The following is a 25,349-nucleotide window of genomic DNA, read 5'->3' on the forward strand; positions in this document are numbered from 1 at the left end:
ACTTATTTAGCTCAAATTATATTTGATATTTATCTTATTCTATAAATTAAAACAACATAGACAGCTTTCATTAGAGTGAAATTCAAACCTATTTGAACTGCTAATTATCGTAAATTTTCATATTAAACTTGCCTGCTGTAATCTGATTGGCTGCGCCATATCCCGTTTGGAGGACAAGCGAATCGTGCTCAGTATGCGAAAAACATGACGTCACGTTGAAGTATTAATAGCCGGCTTCGTTCACGCTCTCGTCTATAGTCGTTTTCAGCGGTGTATATCAGCGGAGACACGTCTGACGCAACAACTTCTTAGTACACCTTCAACTTAAAAGGTAATACAACCGTTTAATCGTGCCTTCTAAGTTTGGCGTAAATCGTCTGTCTTTGCTTTGAATTTTCCGAGGGTCTCGGATCGTCTACAGTTGTTGGCCTAACATGTCTCCCAGTTAAAGGACGCTAAAAATAGAACAATGGAGGCTCTTAGGGTGACGTTTTTCGGTACTTATCTGTGTGTAGCGGTTTAAAACTAAACGGGGTAAACAAACCAGCTTCCAGTGCCGTTCCTTTAAGTTGCCAGGACACCAGTCTAAAATGTGAATGCTACAGTTAATTGCGCTTGTATTGAGTCGGCACTGTTTTTTTGTTTGTTTTTGTTTTTTCAGGACGAAACTGAAAATGGCGAGGTCGAGGCAGAGCCGCGCTTCTTCGGGCGCCATTTGTTTTGATCTGTTGAGCTTTTTAGTTCACCAACAGACATTAGGTGTGTTTATATAACGTCGGGGTAACTGGTTTTAACTGCCGTATAATTCTTTATTTACAGTCAGAGTAGGAAGCGGGAGAACTGGTGTTTGTAAACGTGTATTTATGAATGTCGGCTGTTGTAGGCCGACACCTCCCATGGCCGCAACGTTGGGGGAGGGGAGCGGCGTCAGCTAGGCTAGTTTTAGCATTGTGTTTACAAACGCGATAGCTTCCCTTCCCCCCTCAACCCCGACTCTCTAGGGTTTAAAAAATATCCGCTTTTTAAATTAATGCGCTTCCATTGCAATTTTCAGGTAATACGATATGGCTCGTACTAAGCAGACCGCCCGTAAGTCCACTGGAGGTAAAGCGCCAAGGAAGCAGCTTGCTACCAAGGCTGCTAGGAAGAGCGCCCCCTCCACAGGAGGCGTGAAGAAACCACATCGCTACAGGTACGTCATATGTTTACGTTAGTATAACCTACTTAACCGGTTGTTGCAACAAGTTGAAGGAATTTTGAAACCACTTTTTTTTTTCTTTCATTTTTGCAGGCCCGGCACTGTGGCTTTGAGGGAGATCCGTCGCTACCAGAAGTCCACGGAGCTGCTTATCCGTAAGCTGCCCTTCCAGCGCCTGGTGAGGGAGATCGCCCAGGACTTCAAGACCGATCTTCGTTTCCAGAGCGCAGCTATCGGAGCTCTCCAGGTGAGAAACTTAAAGCTAAACTAATGTGAAATGTTGTAAATGGTACAATTGTTCATTTAGGTGTTTTTTTTCTCCCCGTCCTTTTGTCCTTTCCAATAGGAGGCAAGCGAGGCCTACCTGGTGGGTCTCTTTGAGGATACCAACCTGTGCGCCATCCACGCTAAACGTGTCACCATCATGCCCAAGGACATCCAGCTGGCTCGCAGGATAAGGGGAGAACGGGCCTAAGGGGCTGCTTTGTTTTAACAAATTGTCCTATTTATCATACTTATCCATTCTATGGACATTTTTATTTCTTGGTTTTTATATATATATACATATATATATAAGTTCTTAAATTTTTTGTATTTTTAGTGATGCAACATACCAACCATTCCACAAGCCCAAGTGCACCATGGACATGATTTTACCTTTTTTGGGTTGTCAGGCTAAATGTAATGACGTTGGGGAGGGCTCCTTTTATTGACGAAGCAGACTAAAATCTTTTGACAAGAATCAAATGCTTCACAACCTAACGGGAGCAGCATTCTTTTCCCTAGTTGCTATTGATCAGAAAATGCCAGCATGCCATCCTGGGTGCGCCTCGCCGCAGCGTCAGAGTGTTGGCTGTCCCAGTTGATCCTCTGCACGGTGTGAGGGCGCACTGCAGACCCATAACCCTGTGATTTCTCTGGGCCGCTTTTTATCTCAAAACACAAAATCTTGGCAGCTACATTTAATACTATTTATGAGATGTTGTCACATGTCTTTCTATTAAAGGTCTTTATGAATACAAAGTCATGTCCTGTGGTGATATACAGACAATAATACAGTTTTAACTTATTTAAAAAAAAAAATTTTTTGTTTTTTTTATTGAATTTATTTACATGGGGTGAGTTGATCAGTGGCTATACAAACCATTCTGTATGCTTGAACCCAGCAGCTGTATAAAACAGAAAGGAAAATGTTTTAACGTCAAGGTGCTTCTAAAATTGGATCAAATTGCAAAGCCTGCTAATGCGGTCAGGAACACTCTGTTGGGATTTACCTAAATGCTGCATCCACTTGGCACATGGGTAAACCTGATTTGTAATAGAAGCCTGGCTTAACACTTGTCTTAAGCTCATAGGGCTGATTAGCATCTTACCAATAGTTTACAAAGCAGGTGAGTCTAAAGTAGGGTCTATGGGCTGTTTGTGTATGTGTATATATAATATAGTATATGCTGCACCCCATATATATTTTTCTAGATCTGTCCCTGCACTTGGTCATTAAGTGAGTCATTACATTTCTGGATTGGAAACTCTTATTAGCCAAATATTTCAAATTTCTGAGAAAGTGAATTATTGGGTTAGCATTAGCTTCAAGCCATAAGTTGCATAACCACAGCGTACATCTCCGTGAAATGAATCTGTGTAATGCGACGGCATATTAGGGCAATTGTAGACAGAAAAAAAAAAGTAAATTTCTACCAAAAAACTCAAAAATTTGCTAGAACTCCCGTTCCCCCCTCGAATTTTAAGATTAACTTAAAAGATTTTCTAGAAAAATCTTAGAAATTTCGGTGTTTCTAAAGGTGAACATTTTTGACTTTTCTAGAAAATCTTCGACTTTTTGAAACCCCAAATTTTCCTTTTTTTTTTTTTTTTTTTTTTTGTAGAATTTTTTTGGGGGGAATTAATTTCAACTTTTCTGAGTTTTTTGGTGGAAATGTTCTCCTTTTTTCCACCTACAAGGCCCCTCACTTTTCGCGTTGCATCACGTTGATGTGACCGTATGAGCAGCAGGCCTCACCAATGCGGCAGACTATCTCCTCGCACTCCTTCGTGTTGCCGGCTTTGAGCACAACACAACAAAACCCAGAAGACAGAGGCGTTTCTGGAGAATCTCTGTGAAAGAAAAGAAGAAAAAAAAAATTGCATTACAGAAACAACCTTCTGGGACTTTTTCGTCTCCACTTGAAAGTGCCGATGCCTCGGATGTATTGGGCGTGTCGGTACTTACGCCACGCAGAAGGCAAATATCGTGTATCCGGGCTGGGCAAACCTCCCCACGCAAGAAACCTCTGGGTAGTGATGCTCAAACAACTTCTGAGGAGACATGGATACTATAAACATATGATAGAGGGGAATTTAACGTTATTGCGCTGATATTTTCTTCTTACCATCATACTATTTCTGTCTGTACACGTCAAGTGTGTTTCCTTTAGGTCTAAGAGCACCTCCTAAGGAATACATTACACTCAGGCCATGATAGTCCAACAGCATATTTTACAATGTGCCTGCAGGCATTTTGAGTCATTTCTCACCTTGCTTGGCTGGTTTTTATGCAACACCTTAGGAATTGCATGCTGCAAGACTTCCTTTCCTCCAAACTAAAAGGGGGGGAAAACCAGAAGTTGCATCAGTTTTAGCAAACGTTAGCATCACTTTCAAGCAGAAAAGATTACCATTCCGATGTTTGCTTTCCCCAAGTACTTCACAACATAGACGATTCTGTCGAGAAATTGGCGAGTTAAGTGAGTTGAGGTCAAATCTACAAGCTCCAGATGGGCCGTGTGAACACCTGCCTTCCCTCTTTGAGGCACTGGGAGGCGCCGGGAGGCTTTTGCCCGACGTCGGCTTGCTTTTGCTGGGGAGTGAGGCCGAGCTGCGCATTGGGGTTCTCCATCCTCAGGGCCCTCAAGATTTTGACGAGGGGACGATATATCGTTCCGTCCTGGGCCCTGCATCGCAGAATACGGATGGATAGAGGGCAGCCCTTGAGACGCGACAGAACAACGCCTGCCTGGAAGCGAGAAGAAATGGCAGAACGCATCAGAGCGCAGGATAAAAGGTCAAGGTTCGCCTTTATGCGGGTGACACTTTTCTATCCGCAGCTAATGAAGACAAACGAAGGGCAGCGATTTCCTCACTTGTCCATTTTTGCAGTTTCTCAGGGAAGACCCGTTGATCTCATCGATGATGTCACCAGAGGAGACAAACATGTCAACATGAGCCTGGCTGCCAGGCACCAAGTCCAGGATGAAGACACGCCCACTTAGATACCTGGGGGGGAAACATGGAGGTGACGTTGCATGCATGACCGCTGCAAATTGTTGAGTTTCTTTGTACGGGGTTCAGATACAAACCTTAAAACCATCCCAACTTCCCGACACGGCACGACTTCATAGGTGTCACACACCTAGAAACAAACAACGTGTCACGTTCTGCCTACGTTACGTCAGTTTTCCCACAATGCATTCCTGACTTTGGATTCTGTAAACCTTTTGCAAAATTTTCCACACTGTAACCTCAAATTCAGTGAATTTAGTGAGACTCTATGTGACGCACCAATAAATAATAGTGCATTATTGCATATTTATTGTTCAGTAACAGTCACTAGAGTCAAAAAACATAATAATAATAACAAACCAGCTCATTTTTAAAAGGTTTTAACAGTATTTTTCATGTAATGATTGTATCGAATTTCCACAACAGAATGTCACTAAAAGTACCAGCAACATGTTTTTAACTCAACTTTTTTTGATAAATAATTTAAGTTGTGTCTGCGTGTCTTTAGTGTATTTTCCGTAAAAATCGACATCACACAGAAGAAAATGTGTCCATCCTTTGCAAAAATAAAATATTGGTTATTTAAGAAGAAGAATGCATTTTCTGCAGTGGATGTTCGTACTGACATGTGACATTTGCGTCTCTAAACTAAAAGACTTCTCCAAATTAAAAGACAGCACTAGTTTCCAGACTTTATTCAATAAAGTTTTGTTGTGGTGCTCTTACCGGTAGTAGCCAGCTCTCATCTAGAAAACTACAGTTCTGTTTAAAGAGAAGCAAAAAAACCAACAAATAAATACTGGAACAAGTGAGAGTATCGCCGCGTTACATGTTGTCATTTTTCCCCTAACCTCCATGTCCAGCTTGAACTCCATGTGAGAGAGAACCAGCAGGAGCGACATGAACGGCTCTGAGAGACACCAAACAAAAGCAGAGTTCAAACTGAAATGGTTACAAACATGTCCTCAGCTTTGACTAGGCCTCTCCATTTACCAAACGTCTCACCGACAAATTCCTCATTCCTGAGGATTGATAACGTGGGACTGTACCACTGTAATCAGAAGATGAATAGACGTGTCAGTGAGGCAGAATGGATCAGTGAAAGAGAAGTGTTGGCAGCGTGTCTGACCTCCAGGACTCTGGGCGCGTGCAGCAGGTGGGTGAAGAACTGCGACAGAGTCTTGCGGCCGAGGGCCAGTCGCAGCAGGTAGCGGCCCCGGCCTTGGGCTGAGATGAGCTTCCTGCAAACTCTGGTCTGCTCAACGGCCAGGGAGAGAGCAGAGAGCCTGAAACAGGGGTGAGGGGAGAATGGGTATCGGATCAGTGCTAGCACGGTTAAGATCGATGCTGTAGTTTCAGATTACATATTGAAGTTCTGTTTTATTTTTGCATTGCGACTCGACGCCTCAAAAAAGACTTGATTTGTCTATTTAGCTCCCAAGTTATAATTTTTTACACTTATTTGGTTTTATTCGGAAAAAATGCACAGAAATCATGTTATTAAAAATATTTTGTAGATCCCTAAAGATTTTGATTTGAACAAAATAACTGAAAGGGGGAAAAAAAAACATAAAATCACCTAAAAGTCAGAAGTTTGATGATAGTAAAAAGTATCGGTATCAGTACTGGTATTGGTGACACTTGGTATCGGTTTGGTACCAAAATATCGCACACTTCTACTGTCAAATGGTTCTTGTCTGTATCTTTTTGTTTACATTCCTCTCCTCCATTTAGGGTGAAATCTAAGTTATTTACACATTTCAGCATTTATTTGAACTGAGTTATCATTACAAGTGGAGTATTTTCTTTTCACTTACAAGTTCTGTGTCACTTCCGTCATGCGCCGCCAACTCCGTCCGATGGACTTCCTGTGTGTGTGTGTGTTTAATAATATTTCTTTTGTTTTGTGAGAAGCATTTGTCTGCAAAAACTGCAGAAGTTTTCAAGCTGCCTACGGTTTTTCCCTTCTAAATCAAACAGTTTTTTTGTGGTGCAAAATTGGTTATTTTGTATCAACTGTACAGGAGTAATTAAATACCAACTAAACACGTTCTTAAATTAAAAACATGTGCATGTGTCCCATATCTCAAGAGTCACTGATTACTATTTATTTAATACATTTTATATCCCTTATGGCTATATTGTATTTATTAACATGAAACAGTTTGGATGGGGGAGCTTGTGCGCAAATAAGCAATTTCCCGTTGGGAATCGATAGAGTATATTCCATATCAATCTCAGCAGGAAAACAACAACAAACTTGTAGGGAGCTCCCTCTACCTGCCACAGGTGTCTTGATGAGGAAGTTGCTCAAAGCACTGCCAGTAATCTCTCTGGACCAGACTGAGGACTGGCTCTGAGGAGAAATATTCAAAAACATTTAGAGGTCAAACATCTTCACAGGAAACCATGGGCGGAGGGTCAAATATGGAGTAAGATGCTCACGCTGCAGCCCCTTTCTGAGGACCAGCTCCAGCAGCTCGCAGCAGGAGGGGAGGTGAGGACTGGAGTCCGTCACTACGCCTCCGTCTGACTGCATGTTCAGGACACACACTGACACACACACGCACACACACGAGAGATTAAATCACACGGATAACAATGGATAATGTGATTAATGGTAACATTCAGTCGGTTGATGTGGCTGTAGGGGGGGAGGTCAGCTGTCTGCTTATCATAATGGCAGGAAGAACAGTATCTTGTTTACAAGAAACAGGAAAAACCCCGAAACAGCCAACGTGAAGCTGTAATGTTGATGAAATAACGTCACATCAATCACGAGCCCGCTGCTGTGGATGCTTACCTTTGAGGGAGGCGAGCAGAGGATCTCTGGGTGCCATGTTGGCGGCAGCAGCAGCAGCAGCAGTTCTGGTGTTTATCAGGAACCGGTGGCTTCTTGTCGTTCAGCCACAGGGACGCGCGCTGCGTTCGCACTTCCGCGTGCCGAATAATACACGGAGAATCTCCTGCCCTTTCCACGGCACCTGTCTGAGAGCCGCTCCGTGATAACATGTAAATGGTAGTAACCAGCAGCCTACAGCTGGGGGGCGCTGTTTTTGCAAGAGAGAAAATTAAAACAGCTGTTTGGTTGTTTGATAAACTTCGTTCTAGTTTGGTTACATTTCTTTTTATCACCGTTCATACATAATATAATCAAAAGTTTTCCAACCCATAATCGTGTTAACATGATTTTTGGCTGTCAAATAGTTCGTTTTGATCATCATGTCTATGGTTTTGATTATTTTAAAGGTGATGACGACACTGATAACGAGTCATTATCTCGTTATCAGTTGTAAGTAAACTGTCTCATGACCTCGAGCTTTTTGGAAGGTAAACAAATCCTCAGACATTGGCACGCCCTAGTTTGCTTATGTCTTGTGGCAGCTCTGGCTAACTTAAAAGAGAGAAGAAAACAACATATATCCATCAATCCATTAATCCATCCATCCATTATCTGAACACCCTTCTTCCCTAATGGGGTCGGGAGGGTTGCTGGTGCCTATCTCCAGCTGCGTCCCGGGCGAGAGGCGGGGTCACCCTGGACAGGTCGCCAGTCTGTCGCAGGAAAACAACATATAAATAAATATATTCAAAGAATGTAAACTTTAAGCACTGTAAACAAGGAAAACTTGATATTGAACATTTTAAATAAATGCTGGTTCCAAAAGGTATTCATTTCTTTTCTGTATTAAGTTTTCTTTGGTGCATGTAGTCAGTGTGACTCCTCCACTCACTGAAAATACACACACGGTGACTCACTGTAATGGACTTTGATCATGTGGTGACAAATATAAAGTTGTTTGGCATCATTATATGAAGTGTAATAAATGTTGGACTACTCTATAATCTAAGGAACCTGCAAATATTAAACAAAAATGGACCAAGGATAAAACTGTGATCTTAGTTTGCTAACTGCCAAACGGTGTACATGGTTTTATTATGTAAAACAAACAGTTTAACATGTTTTATCAATACATTATAGCACAACCGGTCCTTCGGGAGCATTTATGAATTTGATTTGACCCAAAACGGAAACGCGTCTGCGCTAACCCACTAACCGTGCAATAAGTTTGCATAGAGAATAAGAAGAAAGCTAATAAATGCTCTTGATCCCAGAATAAGTGATGATTTTTCTTCCAAACTGACAACGAGATGAAGCATGCATTAAGACAACAAAGCATTAGCAGTAGAAGCAGCCCGAGAACGTCCTTAAGTGATTAGGTGATCCAGACAGAGCTTGGACTTAAACCCAATAGAAAATCTCTGGAGGGACTTAAACCTGTTCTGCCTCGCCAAAAGTCTTATTTACTTATTTAAGAAAATAAAACAACTCTCCCATACGTGTCTGTATCGAACTAAACGGACTAAAAAAGGTGAAACATGGGTCCATTTGGTGTGTTTTGGACTTCGAATAAGGCTAAAAGCGGTGTTTTCCGGTCTACAGCTCCCTCTGGCGGCGCCTCGGTGGAACTGCAGCCCACTGGAGGCGGTGTAGGAGGAGGGCGCGCGCTCTGCTGTCTGGCTGCGCGGCTGAAGCGGATGAGTAGATGAGCGGCTCCTGTGAAGGATGGCGGAGCTCTGATTTAATCACTTCTGGTGAAAACAAGCGAGCAGACGAGCCGCGCGGAATTCACCGAGGACAACAATTTCCCGTACACAAAGGTGAGAATTTATATATGTGTGATTTAATTAAACGTCAAGCTAAAATGAGAAAAACGGTGTTATTGTTCCAAGGGAAATGGCAGAATTTCGCAACTAACTCGTTTTTACCCTCCTTTTGACACTACATGTATCGCCGTGGTCGCTAAAGAAGGGTTTATTTATTTATTTCACCATTATATAAATATTCCCCGCAGAATTTTTTTTCTTACGTCTATTTAGATATGGAGTTGTAGGCAGAGGTTCACTCCTGAAATAGAAAGTCGCTACATGTGTTTGTACTGCAGTGACACCGGTGGTAATCCCGGATTTCCTTTAATCTTCCAGCTCCTCTGCCACCTACACGCTCAGGTCCAGATATCCAAACCACCTCACTGTTTCCGTCAGACAATGAGTGATATAGTGGCAGCTGCCTGCCATAGCTGCACCGTGTTTTACGCTACCACGCATCCTCAGTAACACTGCTATATATTTTTTTTAATGTACATATTGAGGAGTTATTACCGATTTTAAAAAGTATCAATAGACTTCTATTTGTTTCTCCTCAACCAGATGGTGTTTTCTGAGTTGCACATTTTCTCAGGGGCATTTTTTATTTTTATTTTTTAGTCTCCAGGAATCCAGTAAAATGTCCACAGCAGCATCATGTTTTGGCCCAGCTTCCTTCTCTACATCACAGAACGAACTGCAAATCCCCTCAGCGCAACAAACTGGCATGCAGGGGCGGACTGACTGCTGAATCAACAGCAAGCTGGTCCAAACTCCCCCACCCCACTGCCCGCACACCCACCACCACCTCCTCTCCTTCCCCATTTATATATATATATATATATATATATATATATATATATATATATATATATATATATATATATATATATATATATATATATATATATATATATATATATATATATATAACTCTCTGCTGCTGCCTCACAACTCCAGGGAAATAAAGTTGCAGTTTTCAAGCTCTGGATCAAGCTCCATCGACCCATGCGTGTCAGAAAAATCTGTGACTGTGCATTTTTTTTTTTTTTTTCTGTTTTGGAGGGAGGGGGGTCCTGTTCAGTTTCTGTGGTGAGCGGAGTGGGCGGTCGGTCCTCCTCTCCTCCCCTCCTCTCTGGTGTAACGATGACAGCTCAGGGTGCCTGATAACGAGCCCCTCTGCTCAGAGCTCTGCAGTGCTCCTCTGTTCCCGTGCTCCCCTCTCTTTTGCCATCGCAAATAAATCTGCATTTTGTGCTCTCTCATCACTTTTTTTTTTTTTTTTGCAAGAGGAGCTGTGTGGCGAGCTGCAGTCGTTGAGGGTGGTGGGAGGGGGCAGGGCCCCCACCCACCACCACCACCCCCTCCGCTCTCCTTTTCCTCCCCCGCTCAAGCTCTTGACAGAATGAGTGCCAGTGTACTAAAGCTGTTTTATTATCGCAGCAGAGGGCATCGGCCTCGCTCTCCGGCCGCCAGCATGATGAAAGGCTGCCTGCAGTTCCTTATCGAGCCGGCCAAGAAGCTCAAGATCAGACTCAAGGTATTGGCACCGAACTGAGAGTACATTAGCACACATGTGTGTGTTATTGACAGGTGATGTGAGCTTCACATATTTCGTTCACACAGTCAAAGTTTTGCCGGAATGATCACTTCAGTACACCAGTTACTTTAAGCAGTGCAGCTGTACTGCTGGAAAACTCACAATAATTGATTTGTATTCAATAAATATTTTCAGATTTACTCTCTTTTTTTTAATGCTAGTGATAGTTGGAGTAGTGCTACTCTTTTACAGTCATACTTTGGCATATTTTTACTCAAGTAAAAGTAATAAGTAGTAGTACAATAAGTGAGGCAAGAGTTTAAAAAAAAAGTCTTTGGTAATAAGGTGAAAACGTCAATCACTTCATATTTAAAAATGACATCTTCAGACGGACCAGAATATAGAGATAGTTGGAAATGTTGTTGTTTTAAAAGACCAAAATGAAAATAATTCATACAAGTGGAATAATTCATTGTAAATAACGCAGCAGAAAAATCTTTAAAATTGGGAAAGAGAATCCAGAAATTTTACTCGAGTAAGAAAATTTTAAATTTTTAAAAATTTGAAAAGTACAGCTTAGTAAAAATACTCCTTAAAGTACATTTTCTTAACCCCAAAAAGTTGCTAAAGTACATATAACTGAGTAAGTCCCCCCCCCCACCCCCCACCCCTTTTTTTTTTTTTTTTTCTCTCACTATTAATCTTATTCCTCTGGATTTTATTTGGGAAGGCTTATCCATGTGTACTGTACGACTTATGTTCGGTTCTGTTATAGAAAAAAGTCTACATATCTTGTTCATATATTTTTGCACATTTTGTATTTTGACGTTAAAACCTAATAAAAAAATATATATATATAACTGAGTAAGTTATATAGTTACCTAGTTAGTTACTTTCAAACTCTAAGTGGAAAAAAATGGATCAAACTTCCTGCTAGTTTCTTTTTTCTTCTTCTTCTTTTTTTACACACATAGTCAACGTGGTAAATTAGAGGTTTTGTCAGGATTTTAAAATGTGTCAAACGACACAATAATTACCCACAAAACTCTGGTCATAATCTGGTGTTTCTCCTCCAGGAGTCTCGTAAGAGAGTGAAGCAGGAGAAGAAGGAGCCGCTGGTGGAGAGCCAGCTGTTCATCATGGAGCTGGGCCGGGAACTGAACAGAATCTGTCAGGTGAGACAGTCACAGATCAATAAAACCAAAACCATTGCACGTTTTAAATTCACAAAAGTAGCAATTATTCCCACTGCCACCAGCGCATTGACTATTGTTGTTACATTAACATCATATATAGCATTTATTTATTTATTCATTTATTGGACTTTTATGAATAGAGATGAGCAAAGTATAGATTATACAAACTACATTTTGTTGTAATTTGTTTTTTGCTGAGTTACTGACATTTGCTGAACTCAGGACTAGAACCCGGACGGCCGTGTCCAGGATGAGCCTGCCCCACTAATGATGTCAAGTCCTTATTGTGTTGAAATTTATATGTTTTCAAGCTGTTTTTTATACAGCTTCATAAATAATAAGTGGATATTAAAGGATTAGTCAGGCTATCTGCTCAGGTAGCCAGCCCACCGAAGGCCGTATAACATGCACGCATCTTATAGTTTCATCAAAAATGTACATTTTTGCTTGTTGCTGAAACTATTTCCAAACAAGTTTTGGTTTTGCAAGTCAACGAGAAGTATAACAGCAACTGTTGTTAAAGGTGTGGCGCTACATTACTTGGTAAAGTTTGACAAAGCCATAGAAAATTCTAGGAGTTTTGAAAAGTTTTGAAAGCATAACTCTTTTAAGACGCTGGTAATTGCCAACTGTGGCTTCAAAACGTGGCGGCTCAGTCTTGTGTCATGGTTTTCCCAGAGATCCAACATCCTGAGCCACATCTGGACCGGTGAGGACATCTGGCCTGCCAGTGTTTGCAGAGACTTCCTCGTGGACTGGGCAGCCATTTTGGAAAAGAGAGTGCAGGTGCCAAAGAGGCGTCAAACTGGAAAAACAAAAAAACCAACAAAACAAAAGTCTCCTGCTCTTTCTCAAAACGTTTCCGTCTCTCATTTAGCACAAGATCATGCCATCCGAGTTCCAGTACGAGAAGCCAGAGAAGAGGGACTGGAAGGGCCACCTGCTGTGCATGCTGGAGTCGGAGGGCGAGTACGACATGGGCCCCTACAGGAGGGTCATCTTGGACTGGACCCGGGAGATTAAAAGCAGGGCCCAGGTGAATGTACACAAAGCTAACCAGTATGTGATTAAAGTTTGACCCAGTTCCCTGCTCATGTCTGATGAGGATTATTAGCCTGGATAATCCCAATGTCATATCTAGTTTGGAGCTGTCAGCAGTCTCACTGTGGTGTGTGTGTTTGTTTGTTTGTTTGTTTGTTTGTTTGTTTGTGTCCAGCCTCCTGTCTGGCCAGGCGAGCCGGTCCTCATGATGCTGGACGATCTGGAGTTCCAGTGGAAGAGGGGCCGCCTCCCCAACCTGCTGCCGGCCGTGGAGCTCATCATGCTGGCCGTGCTGAACGCCGACAGCCCAGTAAAGGTCTGAACGGGTGTCGGTACCCTGCTAACATTTACTGCTGCCAATAGAGACGAGCTCATAGCCAAATAGAGTAAAAACACAGCAGATCTGTTTTCAGGTCAGTAGTAATCGGCTCATAAGTGGATGAAACGCTGTATGTGAGCTGCTGTATGATGTCCAGTCATGATAATCCTGTTACCTGGCTGTCCAGTTCACCTGGTCCTGCTTTAGCTTTGTGTTTCTGTTTCCGTGTAGGAGGATGTGACCAAGCAGTGGCTGGTGAAGAAGCAGAGGAGCCAGAGAATTGGTGAGTGGAACAGAGATGAACCCCCACATAACAGAGTGTACGTTTTCCTCATTGAAATGATTCTTTATCCTTTCAGATGCAGTCCGCTACATCCCACATGGCGGTAAGTTCTCATGTTCAGGTGTTGTGGGAGCAAGTCCCAGTTTATCAAAACATACAGAAGACTGTCTACAGTCAATACTACTTTACTGTATGGAGTTTATAAAAACGTATAAATAAAACATCATAGGGGTACTTCTAATTATATTTTTCCAGTTGCATAATATAAGAGGGAGAAGAGAGGGAATGTTAAAAAAAAACAAAAAACAGAAAGGAAAGGAATCCTCCATTTGTGTCTAGGTTGGTCCTCATTTGTCGACACTAAAAGTTTAAAACGTCTTTGATGAAAAGACCTCACATCTGAACAAATGACTTTGATTCTGAATGGAGAAGTGGGTAATTTCATGATTAGGAAATGTTTTTATGTCTCTTACTATAATGGACCAAGTGGGAGCAACAATGGTTTACATCCTGAATGTCTTCATTAAGGCACAATGTTTCACATCATAGATATTACCAGGTTATTAGGGCAATATGTTGGTAATTTATCTAGGTGATGTATTGCTTATTTAGTGCATAGTATTGCTTTTTTATCCAAGGCATTCATTGTTTTTTTTAATTTGGGTAAGGTATTGCTAATCTAGCAAGACACTATTGGCTGTTTTATGTGTTTGGATCAGAACTGGATAACCTGCAGGTCCTGATCTTTTATTTTTTTTAATTTGTGGTCCAGTATTGAATGAAAATTATGAGTTAAAAAGGTGAAAAATGCAAGAAACAGTTTATAAACCAATTAAAATTTGTTAGGCTGAGCAGGTTAAACATGAATATCACATTGATAGAAATTGTTGTGGACTCCAATATTTACTGTTGGTCATCAGAAAGGTTGTTTATTTATTTTTTTTAAATCTGGGATTTAAGAATACAACATCACCATTAACAAAACTTTAAAATATATTTTTCTTCTTTACAGTCTGGAATTGGATTTGCGATGCATCAGGTATGAAAAATCTTTTTATTGTTCATCGCAGGTGCGGCTTAAATCTCTCATATAATAGTTTCTGTCTGCTTCGTGTCTCCAGAGGATGTGATCCTGGACTCGGAGTCTGCCAACCCGAACCTGCTCATCTCCGCTGACGAGAAACAGCTGAGGTGCGGCCTGGAGCGCCGCGTCGTCCCGCCCTGCCCGGGGCGCTTCGACGGCTGGTGGTGCGTCGTGGGCAAGGAGGCCTACTCCTCCGGACGCCACTACTGGGAGGTGGAGGTGGGCGAGAGGGACTGGCGTCTGGGCGTGGCTAAAGCCTCCGCCGTGAGGCAGGGCTTCCGCTCCCTGAACACGGACACAGGATACCTGACCATCCGGCTGGAGAGGGGCACGGATCTGAAAGCCCTGACCGTGCCCGCCACCTTCTTACCCCAAAATGCGAAGCCCAGAAAAGTCGGGGTGTATCTGGACTACGAGCTGGGCCAGCTGTCCTTCTACGATGTGGAGAAGCGATCGCACCTGTACACATACAATGAGAACTTCACAGAGGAACTGTACCCCCTGTTCGGGACGGTGGAGGTGGTCAAAGACCTGGTGGTCCGGCCCGCGGGCGTGCGGCAGCCGTGCCTCTGCCCCGGGCCGTGCTTGTGGACCTGAGTCGCTCGGCGCGCGTCGGTCTCTTCACACCTGATTCTCCGCAGCCCACCGAGTCTTCGCCGGAGGCGTGACTCTCGCTTTGAGGTGCCTTGTGAGATCAGGATCCAGAACTGCCATCCATCCACATTACACTTTGTGTTTCTCTGCCTTCATGGAGACATAGTGAATTGGACTCTTTGTATTTTACTGATAAATGTTTTAAGCATCAGGTAAAAACAGCCATTTTTTTGGGTGATTTTTCACTCTGAGCTTTTTGAGAAACATCTAGAATATAAAAAAAAAACCCATTAGATTTTCATACTACGCATTTTTATCGCACATTTTTCATGACTTGTTGAAGTTTAAAGTGGGAGCGTAAAGGCTCTTGGTGCAGTCACGCTGTCCCTGTGTGTGTGTTAGCAAGCGCTCTTCTGCAGATAATCAGACTGGACTGACGCATGTGAGCTCTTAATCTCTGCGTGATTCTTCTTCTAAAGCTTCCTGCAAACATTTCCAGGCATGAGCTTGTTTATGCATCCGTGCTGTTGTTTTTGTGCTAAATATAACGATGGTAAACATGAATAAATTAGAAATGTCCCATTTTGTCTGTGATCTCACACATAAGTAATGCAAAGTCAGTCATTAGAAGAAGTCATTGTTTTTAATATAAATCTTTATTAAGTGCAACATAACTGATGTACAAAACAATGCTTAAAAATGGACCTGCTTAAATGGGAATGATACATGCTGAGTAAAAATTGTATGAACTGTTCAACTTATATCAGTATGTTTATGAAAAAAAAATCAGAAAATGTTTCCAAAAAAGAATTTCTCATGAACCCAAAGTACCGTAGAACCTGCAGCAAGCAAATACAATCTTTGTCTTTAAACATACTTTCTCCGGTATCATGTCTTACATTAATCTACTGAACCAAAAAATGCGGAATTAGCCACATAAAGAAAATGCATAAAACTAGAGCTGTAATGAAGAGCAGACATTTTAAAATACATGTTTAATTTCTGATTCCTTGTTAAACTCATGCATGCCCTGGGCTTGAGACCAGCTAGTGCAGATGTAAACAACCAGAACTGTAAAAAATGAAAATTTATGAGTATGTCTTGAATAAAAAAAACACACACTTTAACAATAATTTATAAACAAAAGCCCTTTAAAATTCCACAGTGACAGTAAAGGTAAACCTCTCAAACATTTAATCTTAAAATTGAACTTGGATGACAGAATAGGGATGTTATTTTGGATTATGGAGCCATTGCCTGATGGGATTATGACAACTTCTTTAAAAGCCTGGTGTGTTAGCGGATGTCGGCCAGCAGAGGGACTACTGAGGTTACAAACTCCAGGGAAAGAAGTCAGGAACTACAATAAAGTGGGAAACTGAAATAAGGTGGCCACAGTTTGTAAAAAGTGGCCTTTACTTTCAGTTTTATTTATTTGGTTGCACCGTCTTACCCTATACACACCCACATGTACAAACTCTGAAACACTCGTTTGCGCTTTGGCTTTGTGATCAATTCTCAGGCTGGATGCTATCATGAGCATCGCTCACACAAGTTCCTAAGACTCATAAAACATTCTCTTTGTGACGGTGGATGCTCCCGTGACGCTCCTCTGGACCACTTCCCGAGTGACCTGACGGCTCACCATGCTGCCCGTCTCCGTGAGCTGAGTCATCATCCTCCCATCTGTTAACAGAGAGCAGCTCCATTTTAAAACGTGAACACACTGGATTATAAAAGACGGGGTCAACTTTTTTTTTCTTTTTTTTTTTTTTGTCTTACCTGAGAAGTAGGGATCATCGACCATGGTGTGGGAGACGTTTGTTCTTGTGGTCATTTCTGTAGGCATTAAGAAAACGTCCCTCCTCGTCACTGATTGGCTGCTGTGCTGAGACAGGGCACCTACAGGAAGCAGTGAGGGCCAAGTTCAATGAAACTTTGATTTTTAGATGGCAAAGGCTTCATTTGATATCAAACTGTTAATTAAAAAAAAATAAATTAATTCTTAAAACATATTGCTGCAAAACCGGAACAGAGAGAAAAAAAGTTACTGAGTTAAATTGAGAAAATCAAATGCAGAAGTACAAACTTTAAACTTCACCGTCTTTCCACCCCGAGAAACTTTTTTTTTTTTTTTTTTTTTACCCATTCCTCTTTACAAAATGCCTCCTGCTCAATTTGAATGGAGAACAACTGTGGACATCAATTTTTAGTTTTTGTCACAGAGTCTGCTGAGTTCAGCCTGGACTTTGACTAGACCATCCTATCCCATGAGCATGATTTGATCTAAACCATTCAACTGCAGCTCAGGCTAAATGTTTAGGCTTTATGTCTTTGCAGTTTCCGACAGGCTTTATTCTAGAATTGTCCTGTTTTTAGCTTCCGGTCGTTGGTGAAGAGCCAACATTGCCACAGTATGATGCTGCCACCACCGTATGTCATGGTGAAGATGGAGAGTTCAGCTCAGTAATGATCAGTTTTAACTTCCTCTACACACCAAAAATGACATAATGACAAATAATAATGACTAGTACTTATAATTATAATAATAATAATGACAAATATGGAAAAGTTTAAGAGCTATAAACATGTTCAAAATCAAAACCAAATCAAATTTGATTTGTATAGCACATTTCAGCAGCAAGGCATTTCAAAGTGCTTTACATCAAATCAGACACAAAAAAGTCATGCAACATAGAATCAACAATCAAAACATTACACTAAGTCAAATGCCATCATTAAATTGGTAATTGATTATGTTTCAAATACAATTCCTTCACAGTCTCCTACCTCCATCCTGAGACTCGATGGTCATGATGCCCTCTCTCTCGGGACCGAAACCCTGCGTGGTTTGAGCCTGAACCTTGAACTTGTACGGGACGTTCTTGGTCAAGTTTGGGACAGTCAGACTGGTCTCAGCGTTACTGCTGACATTGAAGGACCGCATGTCGCCTAGACAGAACAGAATCATGATTAAACACTGAGATACTGGGAAGGTGCACAGCAGCAACATGAGTTGTTTTTGTTCATTTTGCCTCACCTCCACCATGTAGCTGTTCGCAGGTGACCCTGTAGTTCAAAATGTTCCCATTGGGCGTCCGTGGTTTTTCCCAGGTGAGCTGCAGTGAGTCGGGGCTCAAGGCTGTGAACACCAGCGGGCCCGGAGCGCTGGGACTACTCAGGGTGAACGGCGAGCCTGGAGAGAGGTCACAACTCAGGTAATGCAATAAAAACAAACCTTTCTCTGAGTTAGGAGTGCAAAGCAGCAGGTCCGGTACCTGGCATGGGGCTGAGGGGACTTTTGGGGTCCACAGCTGACTTGATGGTGATGACTCCATCCCGTTCTGGACCCCAGCCCTCCTGACTCTGAGCCTTCACCTTAAACAGGTAGGAGTGGTTGGGCAGCAGGTCGTGGATGACCACAGAGTTCTCGGCCGGGTTTGACACGTTGAGGCGCTTCGTCTCTCCTAGGGGAGACAAAATGGTGAACACGCAGCATGGCGGTCACAGTGAGAACATCAAGCTGATCTGAGAGCGGTCCCAAAGACCACGACACTAAACGGACCTCCGTTGAGCAGCTGGTAGAGAACGCAGTATCCCAGGATGTCTTTCTCACAGCGTGGCTCCTGCCAGCTGACTTTAAGAGCGGTCGGTCCCAAGGCGGAAAACACCAGCCTGCTGGGCGTCTCTGGGACGCCAGGAGAGACGCGGGCATCTGAATGGACAGAAAGGTTCAGAAGTAGGTCATTTGTTTCAACCCAAAGAAAGAATAAAAATAAAAAAAACAAAAAAACAAGCTGCCCCACTAATTATTGCGATAAACAATATTGTTGTTCTGAGGACATTTCCAAGTGATTTATTGATAATTGTATATTATGTAAGACGGGCTGCCCAGAAGTACAAAAACAGCACCTGCAAAAATGAACTGAAGCAAAACATTTGCTGAAAAGGTCAAAAGACCAGAAACAACTATTCTTTACCTTTTATCAATGCAATTTGAACTGACACAAGGTCACTGTATTTAGTAAAATGTAGAAAATGTGTGATTGATTGCACAGTTAATCTAGATTCAAACTTCATAATCTTATTAATTAATTATTCTTTCTTTGACAGATCATTTTTAGCCACTTACAACAACAGCAATAAACACAGACTGACTTCAGATGTGTCAGATAATTAGTGAAGCAGAAAGGAAGATGAGCCAGAGCAGTGCTGGTTTTCACATGAATTTAGACAATTTGCAGGAAATTGTCAGAATTCTGAAGCGGCATAAAATATTCCTCCGTCTGCACTGAGCATTTAAAATACTTCTCCTGGTCTCAGCAGCAGGGGGCGCCGACTCTCCATTGACCGGAGACAATGGTTGTGCTTTCTCCTTGCTAATGCCACCCTGGGCAAATGCCCATATGAAAAACCGCCACAGACAAACATGGTTGCATTTTGGAAACATGACAAATGCATCCGCTGCCTTCATGCATGAATGTGGAGGACTTACCATGGAGCACTCTGTCCAGGCTGTATAGGGCTTCATTGACCTCTGACGACTGAGTCCTGGCCCTGGAGCTCTGAGACAGGCCGTAGCTGTACTGGGTCTGAGAGCTGCTCTGCAAGCCAGCGTAGCCAAACCCACCTGATGGCGCTTTTAGCAGAGGGAGGATGAAGAACAGGGAACAGCAGAAAGGGAGGGAAAGTAAACAGAAAGCAGAGCGATAGTCAGCATAGCGGCCCCAACCCTGCTAACAGATGTCCAAGCCATCAGTTTCATGCGCTCACACAGTTTACCCGCCATGTCCGAACAATTATTACACGCCAAGATAAACGTCTGTCTTCTGCAGAGACAGGAGGAACTAAATACTGTAATAATGAGTGAAATGAGCTCAGAGGCTTGATGGAAACTCACTCAGATCTGGGTACTTATCGTCTTCTATGACGATGGAGTCCCGAATATTTTCATCTGTGTATCCTCTGTTCTCTGAGCTCTTCCTCATCAGGACCTCGGTTGTGAGGAACCCCCCTCCTCCAATCACATCCTGTCTGCGGGGGCTTCCTGCATGAGGACACAAAGAGAGAAGGCATTAGAGATGGGCTGATTGACCCAAAAATATCGGTAATATCGACTCTAATTGGATATCAGTATGGGATTGATACTGCCGTGATAAGATTGAGACTTTAATTTCAGATTCCCATTTGATATTTATTTTAGTGTCATAGTTTCTTTAGAAACTAGAAAATATGTTATTTGCTCTCAAATTATAATTCTTGCACTTTATTTATTTAAGACAAATGTGCACTTAAGACTGGACAATATGGCTGAAAGATATCACGATGTAAGTGTCTCACATTAGTCAATATGCCAATAATTATTTGTTTTTTTAATTTTTATTTTAAATATCTCAAATACTGTCAAACTGGTGACGTGACTTTCTTATTTTATCCACAGGTTTCACGGTGGCAAAACCTGAAACCGCTGCTGTTACTCAATATGTTGTTGCTAGGCAACCAAAGAGCAAGTGAGTTAATTGATGCCACTCCCCTAGCTTAGCTGCCCATGAGAGGTTGGCCTTTCCTCCGCCTACAACTCCCAGAATGCTGTGCGGTTCTGCATTGGAGTTCATTGAATATTCTAACAGATGTATTATCTATTGATATTGATCAAGTGTCTATCATGATATATAATCTTATTGATTTGTTGTCTGGCCCTGTGCACACGGTGTGTTTTGGTTTTCTATTGTTACCTTTTGTCATGTTGATGTGATTTTAAAGTGTTTTGTAGACACCTAACAACTTTGTCCAACCTCTCTCCAAGGTGCAAACAAGATAATTACAAAAACATACAAACTCCGAGTCCTAACTGTCAGAAGGATAACGATACATCAAACTTAAATAAAAAGTATCTGTACAAGTATAGGCATTGATGCCCAAATATATAGTAGCACACACACGCACGCACGCACGCACGCACACACACACACACACACACACACACACACACACACACACATAAGGTCCTGAAGTTTGGTCAAGCTCAGCACAGCGCCTGGCGTCCATCTTCCTTACCTGGCCCAGACATGTAGGTGTTGTGCATCTCTGTGGTGAAGGAGCCGCCCGCTCCACCTTTGTAGTTGGAGCTCAGAGTGGACATGGGAGAGGAGGATGCTGAAAGGTTGCGGGTTGTTGAGCCTCCTGGGAAATGGAAGCTCTGGTCCCACCTGCCGTTTGACATGTAATCTGCAAGACAACAACCAGAGGCAGACTGGTAAAAACACAGAGCGTCATCTGTTCAGTTCTAACAGCTTACACTTCTGTTGAAGGGAAGCACCTAAAAAAATTGAGTTTTACACCCAGATGAAATGATACACAGACTTTTTACTAATTAGGTGATTTCTGATGTCAATTGGTTTTAGTGGATTTCATTTGAGGGGATCAGAGAAAAGAGGTCTGAATATGAATGCGCTGTAAATGTTATATCTGCAAAATCTGTGTATGACTTTTCCATTCTTCGTAATTGTGCAGAGCGTTGTATCGGCCTTTCTCTTAAAATCCTAATAAAGTGGAATAAGGTTGGTGCCACGTTGAGATCATGAACACGCTCAAAAGCTTGGTTGAGCCAGAATGTATCACTAAAGCTCCTTAAAAAACTGTTAAGATATTAATAAATAGCCGTGTCTGCGTTTGATAAGTACTTGTTAAAATGAAAAAATACTGACATTTTCACATTGATCAGTCACACCAGGATTTCACCAATGTTTTTGTGATTTTTTTTTTTGCAATCAAAATCACAGATTTTGTGGAGATAATTTAGAACTATTTGCAAGAAATTTTGCAATATTTATGTGTCACTGTAAATGTGAGTTTTAGTTACTCGCCGTATTAAGCATACCACATCAAGTAAGGCTGAGTATGAAACACTGCCACCTGCAGGTGGGAGTTAGCAGTCACTAAGATTGTTTTTGACCGTTCTGGCAGACAATTTGCAATGAATTTACAATTATGTAGTAGAGTGAAAAAAGGCAGGGCTCCATTGATTTTGTGGGAATGTCAAAAAAGTGGAGGGATTGATTAATATAATTTGGGAGTGAATCCATAAAAATGCTTTAATTTGATTGATGAAATAACATTTAAGCACACAACTGTTTTCTTGAAGTCAGGCCTTGAGTTTGACACGTGCATCAGCAAAAAACTGGAGGATGAACACACAAAAGAAGTGTATAAGGCAGTGTAAATGCTTCATGAGGTTTCATAGAGCTTCCCATCAAAATGCGCACACCTGAAGAAGAAGAAACCAAGTGCAGTAAAGTTCTCATCTTTGCGACAACAAGAAACGCAGTTCCCCTCCCCAGGCCCCCTCCAACGTACTGCAACACAAAGCCTTTGCATACAGCAAAAAGCTTCCTCCAGATCACCACCCACTCCAGTGGGACGCAGAGAGGACAGACAGGGGCGGGCACCTGGGAAAGCCCCTCCCCTTTGCATCATCAACTGGACGTGGGGCAGTTGATGCCAACGCTCAACGCTGGTGGGAGAACAGGTGGGAAAGGTGAAAAAAAAAACAAGAAAAAAGGACGAGGACTGGCCGTGCAATAACCAACAGCTGGCATGCTCGCTGTCTGCCTGACTCTGTCAGTCGATCTGCTGGGGCGGTCTTCACCTGGCAGGGGCGTGTGGGAGGAGCTGGGGTGGGGCTGCTCATCTGAGCTCATCTCTGTGTCTGTGCTGAGGCGACTGGGGATGACCTCCACTCGCTGTTTCCATGACACCTGACGGAGCTCCAGGTCGGACCCCACCATCTTGATATATTGCCAGCCTTGATTTGGTGGTCACAGAAGCAGCGGCAGCGAGGGGCAGGACAGATCGGCAGGGAAGAAGGGCTTGTTTAACTACACAGTGAATTACAAACGACTTTTATCTCAGCTTAGAGAACGAAAGTCCAGATGAGGGCTGCAGCCAACGATTATTTTAGAAATCGGTTAATCGGATAAAACAGGGGCACATTTCATTTAACCACTAATGCCTGTTTTATGCAACATTATAAACACATTAAAAGATGCAAATACACAAATAATTTAATTAGCTTTTTGAATACGACTTTTTTTAGAGTCTGTACACTATTGTTAACAATTAAAAGATTACTAAATTAGTTGGCAATTATTACAATAATTGATTCATTATGATCAATCGTTTCAGCCCTAGCTCAAATCTAGAACAACAATCAGGAGCAACAGCAGGCTGACTGGATCGAGAGCTTGAGGGTAGTCACTGTAAATCATGTGTGGGTATATAGACAGGGACTAATCTGGGGCGAAGCCTCCAGATAAAATGTCTGCCAGATGGAGGTGATGAAAAATGCAGAACCATGAGCAGAAAGATTTCACCTCTGATACTCCCTGCTTTCTCTGCTTTCCTGAAAATAAGGATGGACAATTATGTCAGGCCTTTCTAACATCCCACACAGAATATCTGAGAATTACAAATTGCTTAGAAAAACTGAAGGGGTCTTTTTCAAGCGATGATTTCAAACAAGGAAAGCAAAAACAGGAAAATTACTTGGAATACTCATGTTGTTGTTTCTGTCTTTAGCATTTCCTGTCTGTCTAAGGAGCAATGAAACCACTGCACGATTCATGCCACGAAGCACAGCAAACACTATTATTTGCTTAGTTAATTATGCATCAGAGTGTGCACAGGGTCAGTACACGCAGCTTCACTGTGTGCAGATTTATTAATTAGTTGAGCTTTTCCACATTTTTGTAACATTATAACCTCACTGGTTACTGTGTTTCATCTAGAATCTGTGTGACAGATCACCATGAATTTGTGCAGGATTCTGAACGTGGGAATAATTTTTAAAAAATTTCACAATTCTGAAAAGTGTAGTATTTGTTTGTCATTGTAACTATCCGGCAAATTTGACTAAATCCAATATTTCCTTCTTTTCTGACTAACCGCTGCAACTTGGCTGAATTTTGACCAGTCCCTGAGTCTCCCTTCATATTTAAGTTCCTGTTTGACTATAAATGAATTAAAATGTCTCTCGAAAGTCAAACCTGCGAGATGAAAGCATGTGTGACCTAAACAGAAACATTTGCCTTTTTCAAATTCAGTCCTGTTTTGGGAAGTTTATGTGCAGAAATGTCAAACTTTTCTTGTAAGACCATATTATGGCAAACAATAAAGCCCAGAAAACTTTTTCCACAACCTCTGTTCATCTGTAATTTTAGGCCACAGCAATCACAAAAACATTGCAACATCCTGGAAGGACTGTCTAATATATCTTTATAAAACCCACTGTGACAAATTGCTTTGTGTGAATTTTGTTTACATGTAGGTTAAAAAACAAAAAATTATTTGGCATACAACAGAAATACATTAAGATTTGTGGTTATCACATCACAAAAAGTGAACAAGTTCAAGGGGCATCAGTATTTGTGTGCGGCTTTGGTTCTCGGTACCCACCATCACCAGAAACGCTTGGCGTCTTGGAGCTTGTGGGCGATTTCAGCACATCGTTGCTGTACATCAGGTAGCTGTCATATTCTTCTCCTGCCTCAGCGTCCACAATAGGAACTTCTGGAATGATGGGAACTACAGACGGAAACAAAGAGGAGTTAATCTCTTTCAGAGGGAGAGAGGCTGAAGAACCAGATGAGTTTGGTACAAACTCACTGGACATAGGTCTGGTGGGCTGTGACGCCAAGTTGATGGTAGCGTCTCTGAAGGGGCCCCAGCCTACGCAGTTTTGGGCGCGGACTTTGTACTGATAAGTCTGGGCGCTCTGGAGGTTTTCTATCAACAGCATTCGTTTCTTTGGGTTGTCGATCTTTACTTTTTTGGCTGCTCCGACTGGTTCTGTTTAAGGAGGAGACAGTATTACACTGGAACTGGGTAGTCTAGGCATAGCTTGAGCATTTTGAGGAGGATCTCTTACTCATTTCATCATCGATGGGCGTGTAGATGAGCTCGTAAGCTGTGATGTCGCCGTTGGGCTCTGCAGGCTCCCCCCAGCTGACCTGAGTGACGGTTGGACTGATGACGTTGAAGGCCAGACGACTAGGCTCACCGGGCACTGCAGGGAAACAGACGAGTGACTCTCAACTCCACTTAAAGGACACACTGACAAATTTCTCCGTACAAATTGTAGTGCAGTGAACATCCTGCATGCACAGTTTAA

General features: G+C 42.2%; 4 protein-coding genes across 15 annotated transcripts in view; 2 read left to right on the forward strand and 2 right to left on the reverse strand.

Moving 5' to 3' along the window:
- The first annotated feature begins 137 nt into the window (after window positions 1-137).
- LOC122822983 (histone H3.3A) lies at window positions 138-2,221 on the forward strand. 2 transcript variants are annotated; one of them, XM_044102157.1, is made up of 4 exons: window positions 138-331; window positions 1,055-1,192; window positions 1,292-1,445; window positions 1,545-2,221. In XM_044102157.1, exons 2-4 carry the CDS (start codon window positions 1,065-1,067, stop codon window positions 1,671-1,673), a joined length of 411 nt encoding a protein of 136 aa, XP_043958092.1. In that variant the 5' UTR covers window positions 138-331; window positions 1,055-1,064; the 3' UTR covers window positions 1,674-2,221. The 2 variants fall into 2 exon arrangements, with proteins under 2 accessions (XP_043958092.1, XP_043958091.1); XM_044102156.1 differs by lacking the exon at window positions 138-331 and adding an exon at window positions 625-759.
- Window positions 2,222-2,274: 53 nt separating this feature from the next.
- si:ch211-250n8.1 lies at window positions 2,275-7,494 on the reverse strand. Of its 6 annotated transcripts, none has more exons than XM_044102150.1 (16): window positions 7,281-7,494; window positions 6,923-7,030; window positions 6,758-6,833; window positions 5,607-5,763; window positions 5,483-5,528; window positions 5,329-5,387; window positions 5,204-5,239; window positions 4,555-4,607; window positions 4,339-4,471; window positions 3,994-4,211; window positions 3,874-3,919; window positions 3,733-3,798; window positions 3,589-3,648; window positions 3,429-3,514; window positions 3,219-3,313; window positions 2,275-2,367 (listed from the first exon to the last, which is right to left on the reverse strand). In XM_044102150.1, exons 1-16 carry the CDS (start codon window positions 7,315-7,317, stop codon window positions 2,333-2,335), a joined length of 1,311 nt encoding a protein of 436 aa, XP_043958085.1. In that variant the 5' UTR covers window positions 7,318-7,494; the 3' UTR covers window positions 2,275-2,332. The 6 variants fall into 6 exon arrangements, with proteins under 6 accessions (XP_043958085.1, XP_043958084.1, XP_043958083.1 ...); XM_044102149.1 differs by having other exon boundaries at window positions 5,471-5,528; XM_044102148.1 differs by lacking the exon at window positions 2,275-2,367 and having other exon boundaries at window positions 2,393-3,313.
- A 1,470-nt stretch (window positions 7,495-8,964) lies between these two features.
- zgc:194990 (uncharacterized protein LOC568410 homolog) lies at window positions 8,965-15,763 on the forward strand. Of its 3 annotated transcripts, none has more exons than XM_044102154.1 (10): window positions 8,965-9,139; window positions 10,568-10,664; window positions 11,741-11,839; window positions 12,539-12,646; window positions 12,738-12,896; window positions 13,077-13,217; window positions 13,452-13,503; window positions 13,580-13,606; window positions 14,516-14,542; window positions 14,625-15,763. In XM_044102154.1, exons 2-10 carry the CDS (start codon window positions 10,602-10,604, stop codon window positions 15,182-15,184), a joined length of 1,236 nt encoding a protein of 411 aa, XP_043958089.1. In that variant the 5' UTR covers window positions 8,965-9,139; window positions 10,568-10,601; the 3' UTR covers window positions 15,185-15,763. The 3 variants fall into 3 exon arrangements, with proteins under 3 accessions (XP_043958089.1, XP_043958090.1, XP_043958088.1); XM_044102155.1 differs by having other exon boundaries at window positions 8,994-9,139; window positions 10,571-10,664; XM_044102153.1 differs by lacking the exon at window positions 8,965-9,139 and having other exon boundaries at window positions 10,530-10,664.
- Window positions 15,764-15,815: 52 nt separating this feature from the next.
- Window positions 15,816-25,349, reverse strand: part of itgb4 (integrin, beta 4) — a 28,440-nt gene continuing 18,906 nt past the window's right edge. For 2 of the 4 annotated variants that reach the window (XM_044102140.1, XM_044102139.1), the window contains exons 31-42: window positions 25,107-25,244; window positions 24,845-25,027; window positions 24,635-24,763; window positions 21,239-21,409; window positions 20,082-20,228; window positions 19,677-19,820; window positions 18,747-18,896; window positions 18,460-18,648; window positions 18,222-18,377; window positions 17,972-18,133; window positions 16,964-17,083; window positions 15,816-16,867 (exon numbers count right to left, since the gene is read on the reverse strand). In XM_044102140.1, coding sequence (XP_043958075.1) covers window positions 16,740-16,867; window positions 16,964-17,083; window positions 17,972-18,133; window positions 18,222-18,377; window positions 18,460-18,648; window positions 18,747-18,896; window positions 19,677-19,820; window positions 20,082-20,228; window positions 21,239-21,409; window positions 24,635-24,763; window positions 24,845-25,027; window positions 25,107-25,244 — 1,817 coding nt within the window. In that variant the 3' untranslated portion in view covers window positions 15,816-16,739. The remainder of the gene's footprint in view (window positions 16,868-16,963; window positions 17,084-17,971; window positions 18,134-18,221; window positions 18,378-18,459; window positions 18,649-18,746; window positions 18,897-19,676; window positions 19,821-20,081; window positions 20,229-21,238; window positions 21,410-24,634; window positions 24,764-24,844; window positions 25,028-25,106; window positions 25,245-25,349) is intronic. The other 2 variants (XM_044102141.1, XM_044102142.1) reach the window with 2 other exon arrangements.

This window comes from Gambusia affinis, linkage group LG20, assembly GCF_019740435.1.
Source record: "Gambusia affinis linkage group LG20, SWU_Gaff_1.0, whole genome shotgun sequence".
In the NCBI taxonomy this organism is placed as follows: Eukaryota; Metazoa; Chordata; class Actinopteri; order Cyprinodontiformes; family Poeciliidae; genus Gambusia; species Gambusia affinis.

Coding starts and splice junctions, on each gene's coding strand:
- si:ch211-250n8.1 (XM_044102146.1), bottom strand. CDS start 7,317: ATGGCACCCAGAGATCCTCTGCTCGCCTCCCTCAAAG. Junction 5,388..5,470: donor ATTTGTCGGTGAGACGTTTG/GTAAATGGAGAG, acceptor GGTGTCTCTCAG/AGCCGTTCATGTCGCTCCTG. Junction 3,649..3,732: donor ATAAAAACCAGCCAAGCAAG/GTGAGAAATGAC, acceptor TGTATTCCTTAG/GAGGTGCTCTTAGACCTAAA.
- LOC122822983 (XM_044102157.1), top strand. CDS start 1,065: ATGGCTCGTACTAAGCAGACCGCCCGTAAGTCCACTGGAGGTAAAGCG. Junction 1,193..1,291: donor AAGAAACCACATCGCTACAG/GTACGTCATATG, acceptor TCATTTTTGCAG/GCCCGGCACTGTGGCTTTGA. Junction 1,446..1,544: donor CAGCTATCGGAGCTCTCCAG/GTGAGAAACTTA, acceptor CCTTTCCAATAG/GAGGCAAGCGAGGCCTACCT.
- zgc:194990 (XM_044102153.1), top strand. CDS start 10,530: ATGAGTGCCAGTGTACTAAAGCTGTTTTATTATCGCAGCAGAGGGCAT. Junction 10,665..11,740: donor AGCTCAAGATCAGACTCAAG/GTATTGGCACCG, acceptor TTTCTCCTCCAG/GAGTCTCGTAAGAGAGTGAA. Junction 13,607..14,515: donor CCGCTACATCCCACATGGCG/GTAAGTTCTCAT, acceptor TCTTCTTTACAG/TCTGGAATTGGATTTGCGAT.